The sequence below is a fragment of the Lampris incognitus genome, chromosome 15 (genome assembly GCF_029633865.1).
Source record: "Lampris incognitus isolate fLamInc1 chromosome 15, fLamInc1.hap2, whole genome shotgun sequence".
Classification (NCBI taxonomy): domain Eukaryota; kingdom Metazoa; phylum Chordata; class Actinopteri; order Lampriformes; family Lampridae; genus Lampris; species Lampris incognitus.
Window position 1 is genome coordinate 14,071,994 of NC_079225.1, and position 20,850 is coordinate 14,092,843.

The 20,850-nt window shown below is 41.6% G+C and overlaps 1 protein-coding gene across 1 annotated transcript in view; it reads right to left on the reverse strand.

The window, feature by feature from the left end:
• The window catches only part of rngtt (RNA guanylyltransferase and 5'-phosphatase), a 165,575-nt gene that overhangs the window by 131,574 nt on the left and 13,151 nt on the right, over window positions 1-20,850 (reverse strand). The window contains exons 5-8 of the mRNA XM_056294589.1: window positions 7,167-7,242; window positions 5,007-5,256; window positions 2,604-2,713; window positions 458-559 (exon numbers count right to left, since the gene is read on the reverse strand). Coding sequence (XP_056150564.1) covers window positions 458-559; window positions 2,604-2,713; window positions 5,007-5,256; window positions 7,167-7,242 — 538 coding nt within the window. The remainder of the gene's footprint in view (window positions 1-457; window positions 560-2,603; window positions 2,714-5,006; window positions 5,257-7,166; window positions 7,243-20,850) is intronic.

Consider the following 20,850-nt stretch of genomic DNA (forward strand, 5'->3'; position numbering starts at 1 on the left):
AATGCTTTTTTAGCAGATCGGGGGTTGCAGATTGGCTCTCATAATGGGTCGGGTGGATGCGGATGTTAAAAAACCCTGAACCGTGCATCACTTCTGTACCACCATATAAACGCGATACACCGAAACGACTTATATATGATTTTTGTCCTCGTAATAACATGTTTTTTTTGCTGACAGCAACTTGTACTTCAGTGAGACTTGTAGTCCAGGAAATATGGTAAATGTTCTTTTGTTATCGCTGATCACTCCGGACCTCTGACCTTGATTAAAAATCAGACCTTTAATAAGTTTGAGAACCCCTGATATATAGGCAAAATGCAACCTGCAATTATTGAACATTCCAGAGGGTAAAGATATAGTGTGTAAAAAAAAAAAAAGAGCCTATTCTGTCGGCGACACAAACAGAAGAATCTCTATGTACAAATGCATAAGAATATAGGGGAAAAACCAGACCCACCGTGTGCCATCAGCCTTCCAGCTGACTTTGTAGGGATTCCGTTCTAGAAAATGGAGGTTCTGCCTGTCCATGGACACAGGTTGAGCACCCGGAAAACCACTCCTGGAGCACACAGGTAGGGATACACACACAGAGAGACAGACACACATACGTAAAACAGAATTCTATTAGCTGACATTCATCTCGAGCCTCTATGTTAATCCACTATAGACCACCTTGTGTTGACTCATACGACAAAAGAAAGGGACTTTAAGTGTGCTTTTCAGATGTCAAACCCTGTAAATAAGTTGTTTAAGATTGCCATTAATAAGGAAAAGGTTATATTTGGTTAAGTTCAAGTCCCTTTCTTTTGTCGTATGAGTCAACACAACAAAGATCCTAATGAAAACATCACAAGCAGTAATCCATAACAAATTGGTGCCCCTTCTATGGCAAAGAGGCAGAATTGACTCATTTTACTCCCCCCCCCCCTTTCTTCTCCCCAATTGTATCTGGTCAATTACCCTAGTCTTGTGAATCGTCCCGGTTGCTGCTCCACCCCCTCTGCCGATCCGGGAAGGGCTGCAGACTACCATATCTCTCCTCCGATATATGTGGAGTTGCCAGCTGCTTCTTTTCACCTGACAGTGAGGAGTTTCGCCAGGGGGACGTAGCGCATGGGAGGATCACACTATTCCCCCCAGTTTCCCCTCATCCCAAACAGATGCCCCGACCGAACAAAGGAGGCGCTAGTGCAGCGACCAGGACACACACCCACATCCGGCTTCCCACCCGCAAACACGGCCAATTGTGTCTGTAGAGACGCCCGACCAAGCCGGAGGTAACACGAGGATTTGATCCGGCGATCCCCGTGTTGGTAGGCAACAGAATAGACCGCTATGCTACCCGGACGCTGTGCGCGGAGTTTGCGGGGGGGGGGGGGGGGCAGGGGGAGCACTGACCCCTGGTGGCTGAAACGGGTAATTGCATTGTTTCAAAAAAGAGTGGAATAATTACGTTTGGCATGACCAGATATTTTATCAATATTTTAAATAACACAAAACAACTAAATGGTACTAGTTAATACATCTGAGTTCATATACTGCTTTAGTAAAAAAAAAATGTTTAGGGCTCTGGATCATGTGATGAGTGACATGTATGCTAACGTAAATCGAACCAACGATTCTCAGCTAGCATACATGGGTAATAACGTTGTAGTTATCTAGCCGGCACAAAAATATGGACATAAGGAGATCTTTAAAACGTCGAGCTCCAGGCGACACAAATGGTCAGCCATGGGGATCTAACAAGGATACAACACAAACATCAATAACCGATGATGACGATAGGCAAAACGATACTGTTGTGAACTTGGAGGAAACTTCGAGCAGCTCTGGATTAGCAGCAACTGCTAGCAGTCCTGACGGTCACCCCACAGATGCACGAGCCGAACTAGGTAACACAGATGATCTTGGAGAAAAACACGGCTGTCCTAAGCAACCTACTCTGCCCCAATTCCCCTCAAAATGTTTTGGAAGTACAAAACGATCGTTGTCCACTTAAGTCGAACACCTCCTTAATTCCTGGAGATGCCCCTTTGATTTAGGACTTTATTTACGTTGGGGCTGTTGCATTTAGTTTAATTTTTAAGTGTTGGGGCATTCCGCCACCTTGTGTCTATTGCGTTCCCAGACAGCCGTGCCGTGATTGGATTTCATAAAGGCGAATTGTTAAATTGTTACGATGTAATTTCAAATCTGCTTTAAAAATAAACATATATGTTTATTTAACATGTTTGTTTTGTCCATGTCTGCTCGTGCTGTGTTCCCAGGGTGGTAGGCCAGGTCTCAGCTGTTACAATGAGTTTTTGTTTTTTTTTGCTTTTTTTTGCCCCCCCCCCCGGCTCGAATGTCAAACTCCGCCTATGCCGGACGCCCGACTCAGTTTAACTTCATTAACAAGGCTCAAGGACTATTGTTTTTAATGAAAAAAATAAAATCTGTTCTCAGCTCTGGTAGCCAGCTAAAAGGCACCATGAACCAGGAGAGGCATGATTCAGGGCTAGTGAGTCACTCCCAGCACAATACAGTACATCCATGGCTGCAAACAAACAAACATAAGAAAATACACAGAATCTCCCAGAGAGGTATGAGAAGACAATCCTCACTTTTCCCACTCGGCAAACTCCTGACATTTTCTTTGGACCTCTCCTAGTTTGGGCTGAGTGGTGACCTGCGTGACGCCTTTAACCGAAATACCTTCCAGGAATACTGCACCCTGGGGGAAAACAATAGAGCAGGTTCAATTTTAATGATGTTTTAAGGAACTGTCACAGCCTCACACACACACACACATACACACATATCTAGACATGGTAGAGACATCTCTAAAATGCTGCTCTTTTTTTGTCCCTTAATGTGAATCCCTGTGTGCAGAAATGTCAGTCTGCCTGACAGAAGAAAAAGCAACCCAGATGCAGCTTGGATGATGACATCACTAACCCCCGCAACCTCCTCTCTCTTGCTCTCTCTCTAATTTGCTCCAACCTCCCTCGACAATCTGCTCCCCCGGCTCTGCCTTCCTGGAAACTACACCAACACTACCTTTCTCTTTCACCTCCCAACAAAGCTCCATTTCCCATGGGGAATTAGCTGCTAGTAACTTAGATAAAAGGTGGATGACATCCGTCATACTCTCTCCCTACTGGCAGCAATTCTTCCTCCCTCTGGCACTACTTACTTTCTTAAAAGGACACAGATTATCTTTTGACATGACCTTCTTTGCTCCCTTTTCCCTTATTGAGGTCTAGAGACTGATGTAATAGCATGATATAATGAATGCCATGTGGTACAGAATCTGATATGACATGATAATATATTCCTCTAAGAATATTCTGAGCACATATCGTGAATGAATGGCTGGCTTTCGTAGTGACGGTACAGCCCAGTCCCGGTCATGTTAACCTCACGCTCTTCTTATTAAAAGATACACAGGGCCGCTGCCCGGGCAGTGTACCCCTGGTGTTTTTCTTACTGTGGTGGTAAGGCAAGAAACCACAGCATGTGGGGGGGGGGGGGGGGGGGTCCAGGAGGATCCTCCCCCGGGAAGAACATTTGCTCAAACATCTGTTAAATGTGCGTTTTTTGTGACTTTGAGAAAAAGATTTTACATATAAATATATGTACAAATATATATAGCCTACAAGTAGCCTACTGGCTAGTCTCTACCCGACTCTCACTTTCCTCTGAGTCTTTTTCTTTCTTGGGAAATAGTTAATAAACTCACCTGAAAATCATAAGAGGAACCGCTTTATTTCACTTAATATTCACGCAAAACAGAAGCTAATGTAACAGCGTGCCAGATTTTGACTTTTTTTCTCCAGTCAACATCGATAACCGTGAATCATTGAACTTCTCATCCTAAACAAAGAGTAAACAACATCAATTTTTCAGACTTGGTGTAACAGTTTTTCTGTCAGAAATCTAATTTTTTAGCTAATGTGAAAGTTAATCGGCAGCATTTACCCTTCATTTTCCCCACCAATGGTTTCTCTGCTAGTGTGTAAACCCCCCCCCCCCGACACCCCATTCTCTGCTCATGCTGATTGTGTTTATTTAATGTTCCCGCGTGAAATCAATCTATTCAGCTTTAGTTCCACTCCACATTTCCACCCCGATCTCCTGTTTGTATGACACTGTCCCCAGTGTTGCAGTGCTTTCCGGAAACCGCCGGCCAAAATTAAGAATCATATTGAACATAAATTTTGCCATGGGCAATCATGCCTTAGCGGCTCATATCCTCACTGCTGGCGGGTCGCCTGAGTACAATATATGAAGGGGAAACACTGTCATGTATTGTCTGCTTTCACTAAGCCAGAGTTGGGCTACTACACTCCTTAGAACAGAGACCAGGGATTGGTTCACTTCCTACAGAATAACAATAAAATTTTACTTATTCATTCACGTTCAAGACTCAAAACTGCTACTTCAAACTCAATTTTACGGATTCTTTATTACAAGCCAATTCGGCACCAATCAGTCTGACTTGGAGAAATCCACTCGACCATGACCATGCTCCTTCATATCAGAGAAGCACAGCACTGTTACTCTCCTCTCCCGCCTCTTCTAGACACTTCTACTGGGCTGCACACAATGACAGTGACACATTCATATTGACTTGCTCGAGCACACACCGCATACTTAATAAACCTGATGTAAATTACGGCAACATTACAGATAATTGTAAAAGAGTCAACACTTCAAATTTCTTTGAGATCAGTCAGACGGCTGATGAACTCTTTACACTGTCGGACGTGATATGACTCAGCTGAGTCATATCTCACTTCACCAGCGACTTGAGGGAATGACGGGTGGCAAGTTTCATAAATTTGTATAACATTTTTATTGGGATATCCTAAATGACTGAACAAGAAAAAGCAATCATTTAGAGGAATGGCCACCCGTTACGACTCTACCTCACTTTCGCTGCATGAGATCCATGTCATGCGGCGCAGACCCAATGGATTCCCCTACTTAACAGTCCATTTCCCTGGGCTTTCAGCAAGTCTTACCAGTTTCAACTTCTCTTTCTTCCGTTTGCCAGGCGCTGACCCAGAGGAGCTGGGACCTGACTCCTGGCCAATTACATTCCCATCATCATCCCCGTCCCCATCATCATCCTCAAAGCACCACTCCGGGAGAGCAGGGGCAGCGGGTGTGTCCTCCACATCGCCATACCGACGGAAAAGCTCTTTGAGGTAGTCTCCCTTGTAGATCCCAGGAGCTCTGGACTGGGCAAATGCAGCTACAGCTGCCTCCACACTGAACAGAGACATGAAGAAAAGACCCATTCAACCTGACAATGCACACACTTGTTTGTTATCTTTTGTTGTATCCCGAGTTCCACTTTGGAAATGAGAGCTGTTCTTGCAATTATCTATAAGGACTCCATTTTGTTTTTTGGTCAAAATGTCAGGCAAATTATAAACTCTGATACTCATTTGTTAGTGTGTGTCACTTTATATCTCTTTGATTGACATTAATAATTATGAAAGTTCATTAGACACCTCAATGTAATACTGTTCACAGTGATGATGACTCAGTCTACTAATCAAGAGGAATTTAATACCTTGAGTTTCCTTTCAGATATTAAATTACACACACACATATCAAATATCTACGCAACATGATACTGTGATATTGTACAGCTTGGGCCGGGGCGGCAGCTGTATTTTGGAGATGTATTTTGGAGATGTGGTGGGTGTTGGAAGGGTTAAACCTTTTCTATTCAGCTCCTTGAAAACTCAAAGAATCCGCATTCTTTCAAAGACTCCCCTTCTGCTGCTCTCCCTCCAACTCAAGACATGTTCTCATTCCTCCTTTGCTCGAAACTTGTGAATTATTCAGTTGCTTTGGCATCTAGCAGCCTGTTCGGCCTTTACCAACCAGTGAGTCTCTTTAAGCATGACTTGATTGATTTTGACAATGTTACTTTTAAAGCCATCACATATGTACAGAGTCCATAGGCAGGAGCTCCGTCGGTCTGTTTCCAAGGCAGGACATAAGTCATCCTTTCAGAGGAGCAGCCCGGGTACAATACAATATGTATCCTAAAAGGATTCGTATTGTATGGTTCATGATACAATAGGCCCTTTTCGACTGTATGGCCGTGCTGCTCTGCTACAGCAATTTACTGGACTTGAGGGTTCAGAAAGCATTTTAAATAAAAGTGACGTGCTTCTCTGTGGAATCAAGTACTCAAATCAAGTAAGACCTCAGTATGTTTTATCAAATACAAGTTACTGGTTGCATTAGATGGAGGTAGTTGTGGTGAACTTCACAGATGAGTTAGAGATAATTCTAAAGAAAAGTGTCACAAATTAACCAGTATATCTAAATGTCCTTACTCACAGTAGTGACAATTTATAACAACAAGCTTTCGTATTGGATTTGGGCAGAGGAGGTCAGGAGGAGCTTGATCAGGCAGTTTGTAATGAGAAAGTTGGGGAGGAGGGTATGCAGCATCAAAAGCAAAAAACAGTTGCTAAAGAAAAAGATAACGAGAGTTACAAGACAATTTAGAGAACAAAACAGTTGTGCACTGACACAACCACAAGTTGTAAATATCAATGGCTGCTTTTCTTAGCCAACGGCCAAAAACCTGTGGCAGAGCCCACGATCTTTATACTGCCATAGTATAGTTGTAGGTGATGGTAGAGGACAATGAAAATACGTCTTCTCAGAGACGTAAATGAGTTTATGTTTGTTGTTCCTGATGTTTGTAGTAAATATGATTTAATAAAATTAGATTGAGAGATTTTTTTGATAGTTGCTTTTGTGAAATGTGGCACACAAAGTAACTTGTTCCATACTGGCATGTTTGAATGGCGTTAAATTATGTTACATTTTGTCTTTACCAGTTTTCTGCAATGTAGCTGTTGATTTATATGTGATAGAGTAAATAAGATGGTTGCTTCACCTTCACATTTTGAATGGTCACCTCGATTGTCGTGGTTCTATAAATGTAACAGCAACAGATATACTCTGTTTACCCCAACTGAATCTCAGTGTGGTCTCTCAGGGAGGTAAGTGTGCCCTGAACTTCATACGGAAAAAGGACCATGTGTTGTGTGTATTGATGCTGAAAGGAGGAGACTGGGGAACCTATGCAGTCCCCTGAGAAAGAGAACACAGACCAAGCACTGAGAATGAGCCAGGACGTCTGACCTTACCTCCAGTCCATTTTCTCCACCAAGTATGCACATATCAGAAAGCCTGTCCGATTGAAGCCGTGCGTGCAGTGAACACCTTCAGAGGAACAAAGAGAGAGCACACAGGTTTAGAACACTGAACTCCATCTGCATTTACACCACATCCTAGACAAATATACACTGATGAGCCAAAACATTATGACCGCCTGCCTAATATGCTGTTGGTCATCTGTGTGCCGCCAGAAGAGCGCTGAACCGCTGAGGCATGGAATCTACAAGACCCCTGAATGTGTCCTGTGGTATCTGGCACCAAAACATTAGCAGCAGATCCTTCAAGTCCTGTAAGTTGCAAATTGGAGCCGCCATGGATTGGACTTGTCGTTCCAGCACATCCGACAGATGCTCAATTGGGTTGAGAGCTGGAGAATTTGGAGGCCAGGACAACACCTTGAACACTTCATCATGTCCCTCAAACCATTCCCGAACAATGGGTAGGTACTCACCACTGCTGTCCAGGAGCACCCCACAAGCCTTGCCATTTCAGAGATGCTCTGATCCAGTCGTCTGGCCATAACAATTTGGCCCTTGTCAAAGTCACTCAGGTCTTTACGCCTGCCCATTTCTCCTGCAGCCAACACATTTGACTATGAGGACTGTTCGTTTACCATCTAATGTACCCATCAGGTCACCTGTGAGTAGTCATAATGTTTTGGCTCATCAGAGCAAAATACAATGAGTGCAATGGTAGAATATATTTTAATGCATCTATGGCCAACAGTACATCTATACCCCATCCTCTATCCATTATCCTCTTCCCATGTGTTCCTTCAGTATGATAGAATACAAAGGAAGCATTTTTGTTTCAACAGCCCTGTGGTTTTGAACCATCCTGTCGAACATATCCTCGCCCCCAAATTGAAACAAAAAAATCAATAACATCACTTTTCTATGAGGTGCAGCTTTACAGACCACATGTCTTAAGAATACCGAGCATTAAGTCTCATCAGACTCACAACGGTCAGAACCGGCTCCCCTTCAGGAGCACCTTGCACTAAGTCCAGGTCAAAAATCACTGTCCAGTGGGGAAGTGGAGGTGGAGAGGTCAGCAGTGTAGGAAAAAAAACAACAACTAGGAAACTTCCCTTGGAAATCTATGGCAGTTATGTGCGCAAAAAAGATGTCTTAAAAATATGTTCGCTCTCCGGTATTTTTAGTGTACAGTGTACAGGAAGAGTTTTGATTTGTGGCATTCGAAGTAGGAGACTATGAATAAGCCAGTCCTTAAGGTTATTTAATTCAATGTGAATGGGAGCCAAGAGAAACCAAATACTGTCAAAAATGAAAAGGGAAAATGCACAGGTTGTGGTCTTCTAAGACACGCCTCAATCCATCAGAACATGAAAAACTAAAGAGAATGGGGTTTTCAAGGGTACATTATTCATCTCATGAATCAGGCCATAGAAGAGACGTAGCAATTTTAATATCACAAAAAGTATCTTTTTGAACAATTTTCAGAGGTATCAGATAAGGAAGGGATATATATAATAGTCTCAGGAAAAATAAATGGTATTGTAATGCATTATGTAAAATGTATGCCTCCCTAGAAATGATTTTGCTTTTTACAGAAAAATATTTGATTTGATGATATGGGCCACAGGAATTGTCATATGTGGTGGAGATTGTAACATCCGTCATAACCCAAAACTAGATTCATCAAAAAATGTGACTGCTACATCATTGCATAAAAAAATGAATGTTCTAATGGCAGAGCAGGGCATATTAGATCTCTGGAGACTTTTATCCATCAAGCCAGGATTATACTTTTTATTCATGCCCCCATGAGGCATACTCAAGAACCGATTATTTTTTGTTAGAGAGATCACCTTAGAATGCAGAGCTGTGATATTAGATACATCAACTCATCTGATCATGCACTTACATCTCTCTTGCACAATATAGTATACTGGTGATGACCTGAGAAGAACATTGTGGAGGCTAAATTCAAGTATCCTAAATAACTCACAATTTAAGACTCAAACGAATGAGGAAATAAAACTATCTAGAAGAAAATGATAAGAGGGAGGTTGATTCAGCTATAGTATGGGATGCCTTAAAAGCAGTCGTCAGAGGGCAAATTATATCTTTTTGTGCCTGTGAAAAAGAAAAACAATTAAGACTAATAGAACTGAAAGACCTTGAGACACAGCATAAAAGGGAACAAAACTAAATTTGATGACAAAAATACAGAAAATTAGAAACAAAATAAATATATTACATTCACAGGAAATTGGAGAAAAAAAAAGAAGATATTTACAAAACAGAAATGAGTCAGGCTCAAAATCAATAAAACTTCAGGCGACGAAGTTACAAAAACCATGAGCAGTTAAACACTAGATACAAAATAAAGGACCCAGATTATAAAATTATACAATTCAAACAAGAAGAAATACAAAAACTGTTTAAAAAGTACTATACATTTTCATATACACAACCGCACCTAGAGGGTGAGCAACAAATTGGCAGTTCCTTAACTCTCTCAATCTACCTGTCCTATCAGAGGAACAAAAGCAAATATTAACAGCTGTGGCAACTGAGACAGAGCTAAACAGCGCCACCTCCACACTTAAAGCGAATAAATCACCTGGCCTGGATGGCTTTGCCTCAGAGTGGTATACGTATGGCTTCGATTTGAGTTAATGCCAAAGCCATCTTCAGGCTTGCAACACAACCTGAACAGATGCCAAAATGCCTCCATCATGGCACGAGGCAGTGATCTCAGTTATCCCCAAGGGCGGGAAAGGCAAATTAGAATATGGATCATACAGGCCAATTTCAGTGCTGAATGTTTATTACAAATTATACAAAACCATCCTTGCCAAAAGCCTGGAAAAGATCCTCTCTCAACTTATTCATAATGACCAGACTGGATTTATTTCACAAAGACAAACCCTAACCCTAATAACATCAAATGATCATTGCATATATTAAACTGAATCCAACAGAACAATCCTAAAGCCTTCTTAGTCTGGATGCTGAGAAGGCTTTTGATTCAGTGAGTTGGCCTTTCCTACATAAAATTCTTGAAAGATTTAACATGCACAAAATTGTTGTTAAGGGCATCCGTACACTATATAGTAAACAATCAGCCCAGATTAACACCAGAACAACCGGGATTTCACTTCTACCTAAAACAACCATGGGTGGTCAAAATGACTGCCGGTTTTTAAACGCTATATTCTGTCAAGATAAATACCCAATTGAGATATTAATGCATTGCATATGTTAGCATGTCTGTTAGGAAACAACTGACACCAAAATTAACATTTTAACAACTATAATACTATTTTTAAACAATTTAAACTTCAGAGAAGACATGGTCGAACTTGAATAGCAAAATTGAAAAAGTGAAAATATTACCTGAAAAACAAAACGGAAAACACATATTGCTAATCTAACAAAGGCCTATAAAACATGAAATGTAAAAAAAGAACTGAAAATAAACATTGAAACAGTCCCAACAACAACTGGAACTTAAAAACTACTAGAATGACCGCCACGATTTTTAAACTCTATATTCTGTCAAGATAATTACCCAATTGAGATATTAATGCATTACATATGTTAGTTATGTCTGTTAAAAACTGACACAAAAATTAACATTTTAACAACTTTAATACTATTTTCAAACAACTTAAAATGGCCGCTGTCCAATGTCTGTAAATACTACAACGCGTCGGTGGCAGTCATGGTGCGTCTGAAATGGCGTCTGTAACCAGACATGTTGGCAATAATCAAAAATCAAGTTTAGACTATTACTCTGCACTGGAGAACACTAGTTTTTTTTCTAGAACAGAGTAATGAACTTCGTGAAGGAAACGATACGACCAAAACAGGTCATAAATAGTGACGTTATGCGCACGATCATGCACAAATTTCGAGCAGTCATTTTGACCGGTCATGGTCATTTTAGGTAGATCTTATAACTTTTTTTTTTTTGGTGCAACTGGTCTTCATTTTAATGCAAACATATGCAATTTTAGGAGAATTCAGGGAGCAGCAGGTCTCTATCTTTTTTCTTCCCACAAAGTTATTAAACTTTGAAAATCCAAAACAGTCATAATGACCATCTTGGTCATTATAGCATTAAAACAAATGGGTACCTTTCAGACACCATCATATTAGAGCATGGTTCGAGACAAGGGCGCCTAATTTCACTGCTGCTTTTTGCATTTTATATAGAGCCCCTCGCACAGTGGTTAAGGCAGACTGAAAGCATCAAAGGCATCTGCATGTATGGAGAAGATCACAAGGTGGCACTGTACCCCGATGATATGTTGATCTATTTAAGTATTTCCCCCAATTCATTTTCTAATCTGATGAACCTTTAAGAAACATTTGGGAGGCATGCAGGATATAAATTACATGTACAAAAAACACAATTTGTTACTTTTGGCTATACACCCCAAAAAAACCTTAAAGAGAAATTCAACCTTAACTGGGGTCAGAACTCATTGAAATATTTAGGAATATACTTACTGAAAAAAATCTCAACACTGGCAAGAGATTAATTATGGTCCCCTCTTAACAAAAATGAAAGATGACATACACAGATGGAATTCCATTTCTTTCCTTGCTCTTAGTCATAGAATCTGTAAAAATGAACATTCTTCCACGAGGTTTTATTTCCTTCCCTCAAAACAATTTTTAGAATTGAATGATTATTTCCAGACTATTTGGCAGGGGAAAAAACTAGGGTTAAATATAAAACTCTACAACTCCCAAGAGAAGGAGGAGGAATGGCACTACCCCATGTTAAGGATTATTTCAATGCAGCCCAGATTAATCCCTTAATTAACATGTGTAACCTAACATTTCATGCCAGGTGGAAAGACATTTAACTCTCCATTATGAACGATCCCCCAATTCATGCAGCATTGAACCACAAAAATTTGTGAAGATTTATAGATAATGCAGAAAATCCATGGGTAGAAATCCAATTAAAATCTGGAATATGTTAGAAGATTATAAACTACATCATAAATTACAAATAATTCAATGGTATGCTTATGATCTTGACTTCAAGCCTAATAAACTAGATCACAGATTTACATCTAGGTTCTGAGAAGGAATAACAACATTCCAGTTCCTTCGAAAACCTGAGGAAAGAATATCGTCTTGAAAAATCTGATTTGTATAGCCGTCTCCAGGTATGCAGCCATTTTGAACATAAAATCAGAAATAAAACAGACTTTTAATGATCCAATATTTGGGATATTTTTTGGTGCCTACCAAAATGATTTAAATAAGGGGGCTATCTCTAGATTATATAAAGGCCTTATGACAAAAAAAAAGAAAAGTCCCACACGATACATTAAACAAAACTGGGAAAAAGGTAATTTTTTCAGTATCAAATGAGGACTGGCTTGATGTGTGTAAATTCCAGTGTAAATGCCCCAACCCTTTTATTACACCAAAGTAGAAAGCACATTTTGCTGGAGGGGATGCCAAATGTTGGGGAAAGTGTGGATTTCGGGAAGCCAATCATTGACATATATTTTGGGAGGGTCAAGCGATAAGACCTTTCTGGGCAGAGTTTCACAAAGCACTTAAAAACATATTTAACGCCGATCTGCCCTTGCAATTTTCCACAACATTTTTAGGGAAATTGTGGTTTTCACGCAAGGCGACTTGATGAATATTTATTTGGTATTTTGATATCCACTTGTAAAAAAAAAAAAAAAAAAAAAAGCACTTTCCTGAACCCCCACCCCACACACACACACACACACACACACAATACAGGAGTGGATAGATGTAGTAAATGACATCTATGTTATGGAAAAGATTACTTTTTTGCTTCATCTTCAGAAAAATGTGTTCACCAAGTGGGTCAAATTTGTAAAGCCCTTACGATCAGATTTTGTGGAGGTATTGAATGACTGATCCTGTAATGTTTTATTCTAGCAAAGCTCATTGATTTTTTTTTAATTTTCTCCCAAGTCTTCCCCGATATACTTTTCATTGCTCTTATGTACACTATACCTTTCCCAAAATGTACAAAGTGCTTAGATTTGCTTATTTTATATTTCTCATTATTCATTTTATTTCTTTATTATTTTGTTCTCATAACTGTTAAAAGTCTGTGGACAGTAGAGAAATAAAACTGTTTTTGTCCTGATGTAAGTTTTGTATTACATACTGCCAGCCCAAAATGAATTAAAAAAAATCAATTATATTGTGGCGGACACTAGGGGCTATGCTTTTCACCCAGCGGGGCTGTGGTTTACGTTCCCGGGCTCACTGGTGCAAGGTTGTTCCTGTTTCAGTTTGGTTTTGGAGCTGAGGAATAAAGTTCAAACTCGCCTTCGTCTCCTGTGTTTTTTCTCATCCTGCCACTATATATATATATATATATATATATATATATATATACACACACATATATATATATATATATATATATATACACACACACACACACACACACACACACATTTGCTCTCCATTTCATAAGTAAGCAAAAAGTGTTAAGCATCAGCAAAAAAAAAAAAATCCTCTCTGAAACAAAGGGATATACTGGAGCATTAGTCAAGCTTTATTCAGCAGATGCACAGCAGGAGTCTGGTGCTGCAGCGATAACTAAAATCATCTCTGACTGTCACATTTCCCCTACAACAATCAGATACGGGCAAGATAAGATGCCTGTCTAACAGAATCCACAGTAATGAAAGTGAAGTGAGCTATTGTCAGGGGATGAAGGTGATCGGATTTAGTGGCACAGCTGTCTACTTTGGAATTTATTTCATGGCAACAGCAACGACTAATCACCAAGTAGCTCATGAGGGGACAACTGCTGAAATGAAATTCATATATTCTGTTTTGAAGCTCAGTTTCATTTGCAACATAGGCAACGGTGGGCAGGGAACAGTGGATCTAGACCTACGTCCGGATTTCCAAATTAGGTGCAAGAGAGCTCCCTGCTGGTCTTAGCATGAAAATGCAAGTCTAGAAGCAATGCGTACATTACAAGTGTCACCCCAAAGGTAGCCTCAAGGCACTATGTGCTACTGTGCACAACTGAGACATCATTCCAAATTATATTTTCAGCAATACGTTCAGACATGTGGCAAGGAGGCTCGATTTAAGCATCCTTGTCAACACCAGCTGTTGACAGAAAAAAACAAGACATGCTGGTGAATAAATTCAGTCTCTGAGGCAGTATAGCCTTAAGGAAGTGGTGCCCAATCAAGCTCCATGGAGGGCCATGTGTACGCAGGTTTTTATTCAAACCCAACACTGCACCAGCGGATTTCACTGATGAGCCCCCCCCCCCCCGTCTGGTTTAAAGTGTACTGATTAGTGAAATCAGCTGGTGCAGTGTTGGGTCTGAATGAAAACCTGCATACACATGGCCTTCTACTGCACATGATTAAACACCGCTGCCTTAGGGCAAGGGATGGGGCAGTGGTTTTTAAATACAAAAACACTTATATCCAACATACCAAAAAAAAAAAAAAAAAAAAAAGGTCACTGTCCAAGAGCGCGAACGCCAGGATGACTGTCGGAACTGCCGGTCTGCATGGACTAGCAGTTAGCTTAGCCTGCCCCGCTTCCACATCCTGTCAGACCAGGCTCCCCCAGCCAATCCCACGCCAACTCTCCCAGCCAGACACCTTCACCACACCTACCTGCACTCCAAACGGCGACACCAAAAACACAGTCAATGCTAGGCGAAGCCACCGCCAGACCACCTTAGGTGTTATCAGAGCTGCTGGACTGCATGGGCTAGCAGTTACCTTAGCCTGCCCCACTTCAGCGTCCTGTCAGACCACATATTCCACGTCTTGTTTTCACAGCAGTACAAAATCCTCTAATAATTAAAATCTGGTATTTCTTTTAACTGTATTGCTAGTCGAAACAATATCCTTCAAATAAGCAAGCTAACCCCAAATGAGTTTCACCTGTTTATAGGATAATTCACTGTGTACAGTGCAGTAAAGAAGACCAACCTCATAAGTTTAAATAAATATGGTATTTCTAAACCAATAAAATAAGAGTCTTAAAATACAATTAGTTTTTGTTTAAATCTGTAGTGGTCATGACTGAGGGTGTCATGAAAAGGCACTAAAATAACAAGTTCTTCCCTTGACCATAACTGAGATTTTGTCTACTAAAACCCTGGTAAATATTTGCCAATGCACCAGTGAACACATCCTTAAATTGGGAACCTAGCTAAAAAGAGATCATAAGCTACACAAAAAGACTGAAACTGGCAGCAAATATAATAGGCACCAAACTACCACTGCTCTCAGATATTTATACCATCCACTGCAGTGCATCACTGAAGCTAACAGTTGTCGAGCCCATCACTACTACTGTCTGGAAAGCACTTTCAAAGCACTGGGAGTCACACCACCTGTTTTAGGAACAGTTTTTACCCACAGGCGGTCAGCGTCATGGATCAGGGATCAGGGATTTTGTGTGCACACACACAAACTATACACACACACACACACACCCTTTCTATTTCAAAACAAAAGTTTTCTAATGTTCTGTTTCTACTGTTCCGTTCCTCTTAAGAGTTGGAGTGAGGCATTAAGATTCATGCAGAATGTAACAAGTAGAAGTTTGAACGGCAAAACACAGAAACGAGTGAGGACACTCAAACAGGAATCAGGAACACTTTGTCATTTCACTTCATGCACTTGCGTACATGAATTGAAACAAAATGCCGTTTTCCCCAGCCCACAGCAGTACAACACAAAGACAAAAACACACCCAAAAACTACAAGAACACACATATCCAAGCTAACAAATATATCAAACCAAAAAAAAAACAAAAATCACTGTCCGAGGGAACGAACGCCAGCCAGGGTGACTGTCACAACCACCAGTCTGCATTGGTTAGCAGTTAGCTTAACCTGCCCCGCTTCCGCATCCTGCCAGACCGCCCTCAGCATTTCCTCCTCGGGCGCAGCCCCACGCAGGAGCCGTGGTCCCCGGGCCCATCAGACAAAGCAGACCAAGCTCTCCCAGCTGATCCAACGCCAGCTCCCCCAGCCAGACACCCTTGACACACTCCTCACGATGACATCAAAACACTACAGTCAACGCCAGGTGAGGCCGTCGCCAGACCGCCCTCGGTGTTACTGCCGGTCTGCATGGGCTAGCAGTTAGCTTAGCCTGCCCCGCTCTGCCAGCCGATCCAGCGCCAGCTCTCCCAGCCATCAAATGAAGACAAAATTTAGACCCAGACGTGGACCAAGACACTGCATGGACGGTACTGGGTGAGGCCGCCGTAAATGTGAATTCGCGTCGCCATCTTCCAACACCAGCACTGGGTGAGGCTGCTGCAAATGCGAATTCGCGCAACCGTCTTCCCACAACAGAAGCGGCAAGTACAGGAACTGTATGTAGACTGACCAAGTTACTGCAAAAGCAACAGCATGCAAATAGCCTAACGAAGTTACACAAGTTGCTGACTCATTTACAGCAAGTACAGTTTGTTTAAGACATTTTTTTCCTAATTTTTAAAGTTAGACCTTCAAATATTTGATTTTTTTTTATAACAAATCAGTTTTTTTTATAACAAATCATCCTTTGCCCCTCTTTTAAAATGTACTGAACAAAACAAACTTAGTTCTCAGCAGTAGGGATAGACTAGCCATCATGAACACCGGGAGTTCACCTGGTTGGCCACAGCCACAATGCGCTGGTCTACAAGTCAGTGAGTTTAACTTTTTCCTGCAGCTGGCAGCCCTGTGAAATGGTGTGGCCCAAGCCATTTCTCCCCATCTCTGTCTCTACCTGACTGCCCTAGCTTTATAGCAGCATGAATCCTGACAGAAAACGCACAACTTAGGTGGGTGGTTTTAAATTGATGGGCCCTGCCGCCCAAATATTTTCAGGCTATCAAGACATCTGCTATATCTTATGAGGTGACTCAGTTAATCAAAAAAACCCTTTTAATTTCCCTCCCTTCTTTCTTGCTGGTGAGCCAGATGGATGAGGATGTGCTGTTGGTGGTTATTATAAATCAGTTGAAATCGGATGACAATGACGGCTTGTCCTGTCATTGACCGACGACTGGAAGAAACCAGCTTCAAACACGAGGAGCTATAAGGAGCTGCAATCGGTTCAACATCAAATGTAGGTAAGGATAGCAACAGCTAGCTATTTGTAATTACTGTAAGTCAGGGGTGCCCACAATTTTTTGACTCGTGAGCTACTTTTAAAATGACCAGGTCAAAATGATCTACTCATATTAAAAATAATAATAAAAATACTCAATACATGTTTTACATATATATGAACATTTATATGCAGTGTGTGTATTTATATACATGTTGTGTTACATATACAGTATTGCAATGGATTTGCATTTATATTGAACCTTACACAGGCAATAATCATACCAAGCATTTGCTACTACACTATGTTGAAATTGCATCACTGCATGAACCTTTACAGCTGTGGTAAATAGATTTGTGATCTCTACCTCTCTACTCTGAGGATGACCTGCACTGGAGGGAGTCAGACAGGCTGCATAGTTTGGACAGTAGCTGTTGGTAGCCAGCCTCAAGCAGGCCTCCAAATGATCATCTGTCATGGTGGTACGGTATTTGGACTTGATAATCTTCATGTGAGAAAAGGCTGACTCACACAAATAAGTAGAGCCGAATAATGCCGTCAAGGAGGTTGCGCATTTCCTCATGTTTGGGTACTTGTCCTCTGTAAGTAAGTTCCAAAACTCTCCATGCGCCCTGGACTTAAGCTGAATGTCAGCCTGTACTGTCAGCATCTCATCCTCCACTGCAGACGAGTTCAGGTGAAACAGTGTTGCCATTTTTGAGGCGAGGGAATCCACCTCTGTATCTTCCCCAGATGGGTAGCACATAAATGTAGCGATTGGCTCAAGCAAAGCAAAGTCTTGAAACCATTTGTCAAAGTCTGACCGGACATTTTCAATCTGCTCTGTGTAGCGTGCACTGTCAAGTTGCGCACACGCCCTCCCTTGCTTCTCCAGCTCTGCTGCGAGGTTTCGCAAGTTTCCCAAATCACGGCGCTGCAACTTTGAGGACAGAAGTTGCATTTTCCGTTTGAAAGCGTTAACTGAGCTGATCATGTTTACCACGCTTTTGTCTTTTCCTTGCAGCTCTAAATTAAGCTCGTTCAACATGTTGGTTAAATCAGTTAAAAACGCCAAGTCTAGCAGCCACTGATTGTCATTAAGTTGCTTGTGTTCCGCATGTTTAGTGATAAGGAGAAACTCCTTAATCTCCGGACAGAGCTCTCGAAATCTCTGCAAGAATCTCCCTCTACTAAGCCATCTCACGTCAGTGTGTAGCAAGAGGCCAGAGTAGTTACAGTCGGCCTCTTCCAAATGTGTACCAAACAACCGTCTTTGAAGAGACCTCGCTCGAATAGAACAGGCGGGTTTGGTTGCCACATCCATGATCTCTTTCATGTTTAGCATTTTTGCGCATAATGCTTGTTGGTGTATTATGCAATGGTAATTAAGGAAGTCAGGGAAAGCATCGTCCTCCCTGCACTTGGCAATAAATCCATTGGAGCGGCCCACCATAGCAGGCGCACCGTCCGTGGTGATTGACACCAGTTTACACACTGGGAGCTGGATTTTATCCACAAAGTTTTTGAAGATCTGAAAAATGTCCTCTCCCCGCGTGTGTTCCTTCATGGGTAGTATTGTTAACAGCTCCTCTTTTGCGGTCATATCTTGAAACACCACCCGAATGAAAATGCACAATTGGGCCGTATCACTGATGTCCGTAGACTCGTCCAATTGTAGTGAGAAACACTCGCAGTCCACGATGTCCCTCCAAAGCTGCTGTGTCAAATCATCGCCCATCACTTCACAGCGCCTTGTGATGGAATTTCTTGACAACTGGAGAGCTTTGATTGAAGATATTATTTCTGATTTGTTTTTAAAGTCCCGAAACAACGAATCTGCTGCCTCAAGGAAGGCCTCTTTCATCATCTCTCCACCTTGGAAGGCTTTCTTATGCTTAATGATGGAGTGACTCACCCGTAAAGATGCTCCGGTGGCTGCCTTTGCCTTTGAATTCGGCTGCGTGAAAAGTGACTGCTGGGCGATTAACTGCGATTTTAGTTCCCTCACCTTTCTTTCTCAGCTCGCTTTTCGGAGGGAAGTCATTGTCGTAGTTTTTATGAACAGTTCGAAAGTGCCTCTCCACATTTCCTTTCTTTGGGATAGCAATGCTAGACTGACAGAGGAGACAAACGCATTTGGAATAAGACATGGTGAAAAAAAAGTCCTCCTCCCATTCCACATGGAAAGGGTACGTTTTTTGTTTCTTGCTAGGTCCGGCTCCCCCACTCATTTTTGTTTTGTTTCACTTTTTTGTAGAGTTTTTTTTATAGAGTTGAACTAGCTAGCTCGATGCAGTTCTGCATTAGCTCACGTTGTGGGCATGTGAACTTCAAGGTACGTTCGAGAAGGGCTCTGGTTGTTATGGTAACCTAATGTAACAAAGTTTTAGGTTCCGCTCTAGAATCTTTGGTTTTAGGCAACAGCAGACTGGCCGTCCTTTACGTCAATCAAAAGGCAAATGCCAAATGGAGGACAGATGACAGGCTAATTAATGTCTTGAAAAAAACGTTTTTTTGGAACGTCATGGAGATCTACCAGCACTGCCTTCGCGAACTACTGGTCGATCGCGATCGACGTAGTGGGCACCCATGCTGTAAGTGGTTCTTGGACCATGGCGGAATGTTCCCTTGGTCTCCATCCATTATCCAAACCGCTTATCTTTACTCAGGGCCACGGGAATGCTAGAGCCTATCCCAGCAGTCATTGGGCAGCAGGTGGGGAGACACCCTGAACAGGCTGCCAGTCCATCACAGGGCCCTATAATAATTATTCATTTTATCATTTTATTATTATTTATTTATTATTTTATCATTATTATGGAGCTGCCAGGGAAGAGGATGGAAATGGATGATCCGCTGTGGCGACCCCTAACGGCAGCAGCCGGAAGTAGTAGTAGTAGTAGTAGATCCTATAATTATTCAACTGAGCTGATTACAATGACTGAGCTTAGCTGAACTTTGCTCAACAGCTTCCCTCGCTTTTCGGGCTATGCTCAGTAATTATGTCTGAGTTCAAAATTGTCAGAGTCTGTGTAGATTTTTTTTATCCCCCCCCCCCCTTCAGGGCTCGAAATGAATGATGTCCCGATGTCCTGGGGACCATAAAAAATCCTACTGGGACACAAATATATTTTGTCTGAGACAATTCCGGGACAGTGAAAAAAAATTTCAAAGTAAACTTCGAAATAGGTGTTATTTGCAAAGTCATTAATGAGTATCTAGACGTTACTTTGTCGTTTGAATAATTTAATAAAAACGTGTGAACGGCGAAACTACAGAAGGCTTACGTTCTTGCGGCACCTCACGATAGGGCAGTCAATCGCCTGTTCGTGCAAATCATAGAATGCATTCTACGTCATCCACTCTGCCAGTGGCTGCTGCTTGACTCGCGCCAATGCAACATTCATAGAGCCAGAGCGATAGACCATCATCAACGACAGTTAAAAGAAGAAGAAGAAAGAAATGCTGAGGTGGTTGAATAAACAGCCCCCTGATGCAAGCCCCAATACTGCCGAATCCCGAAACGAAGACATCCCAAGTCCTGGTCATCATTCATCGTCTTCCCCTGTGGTAA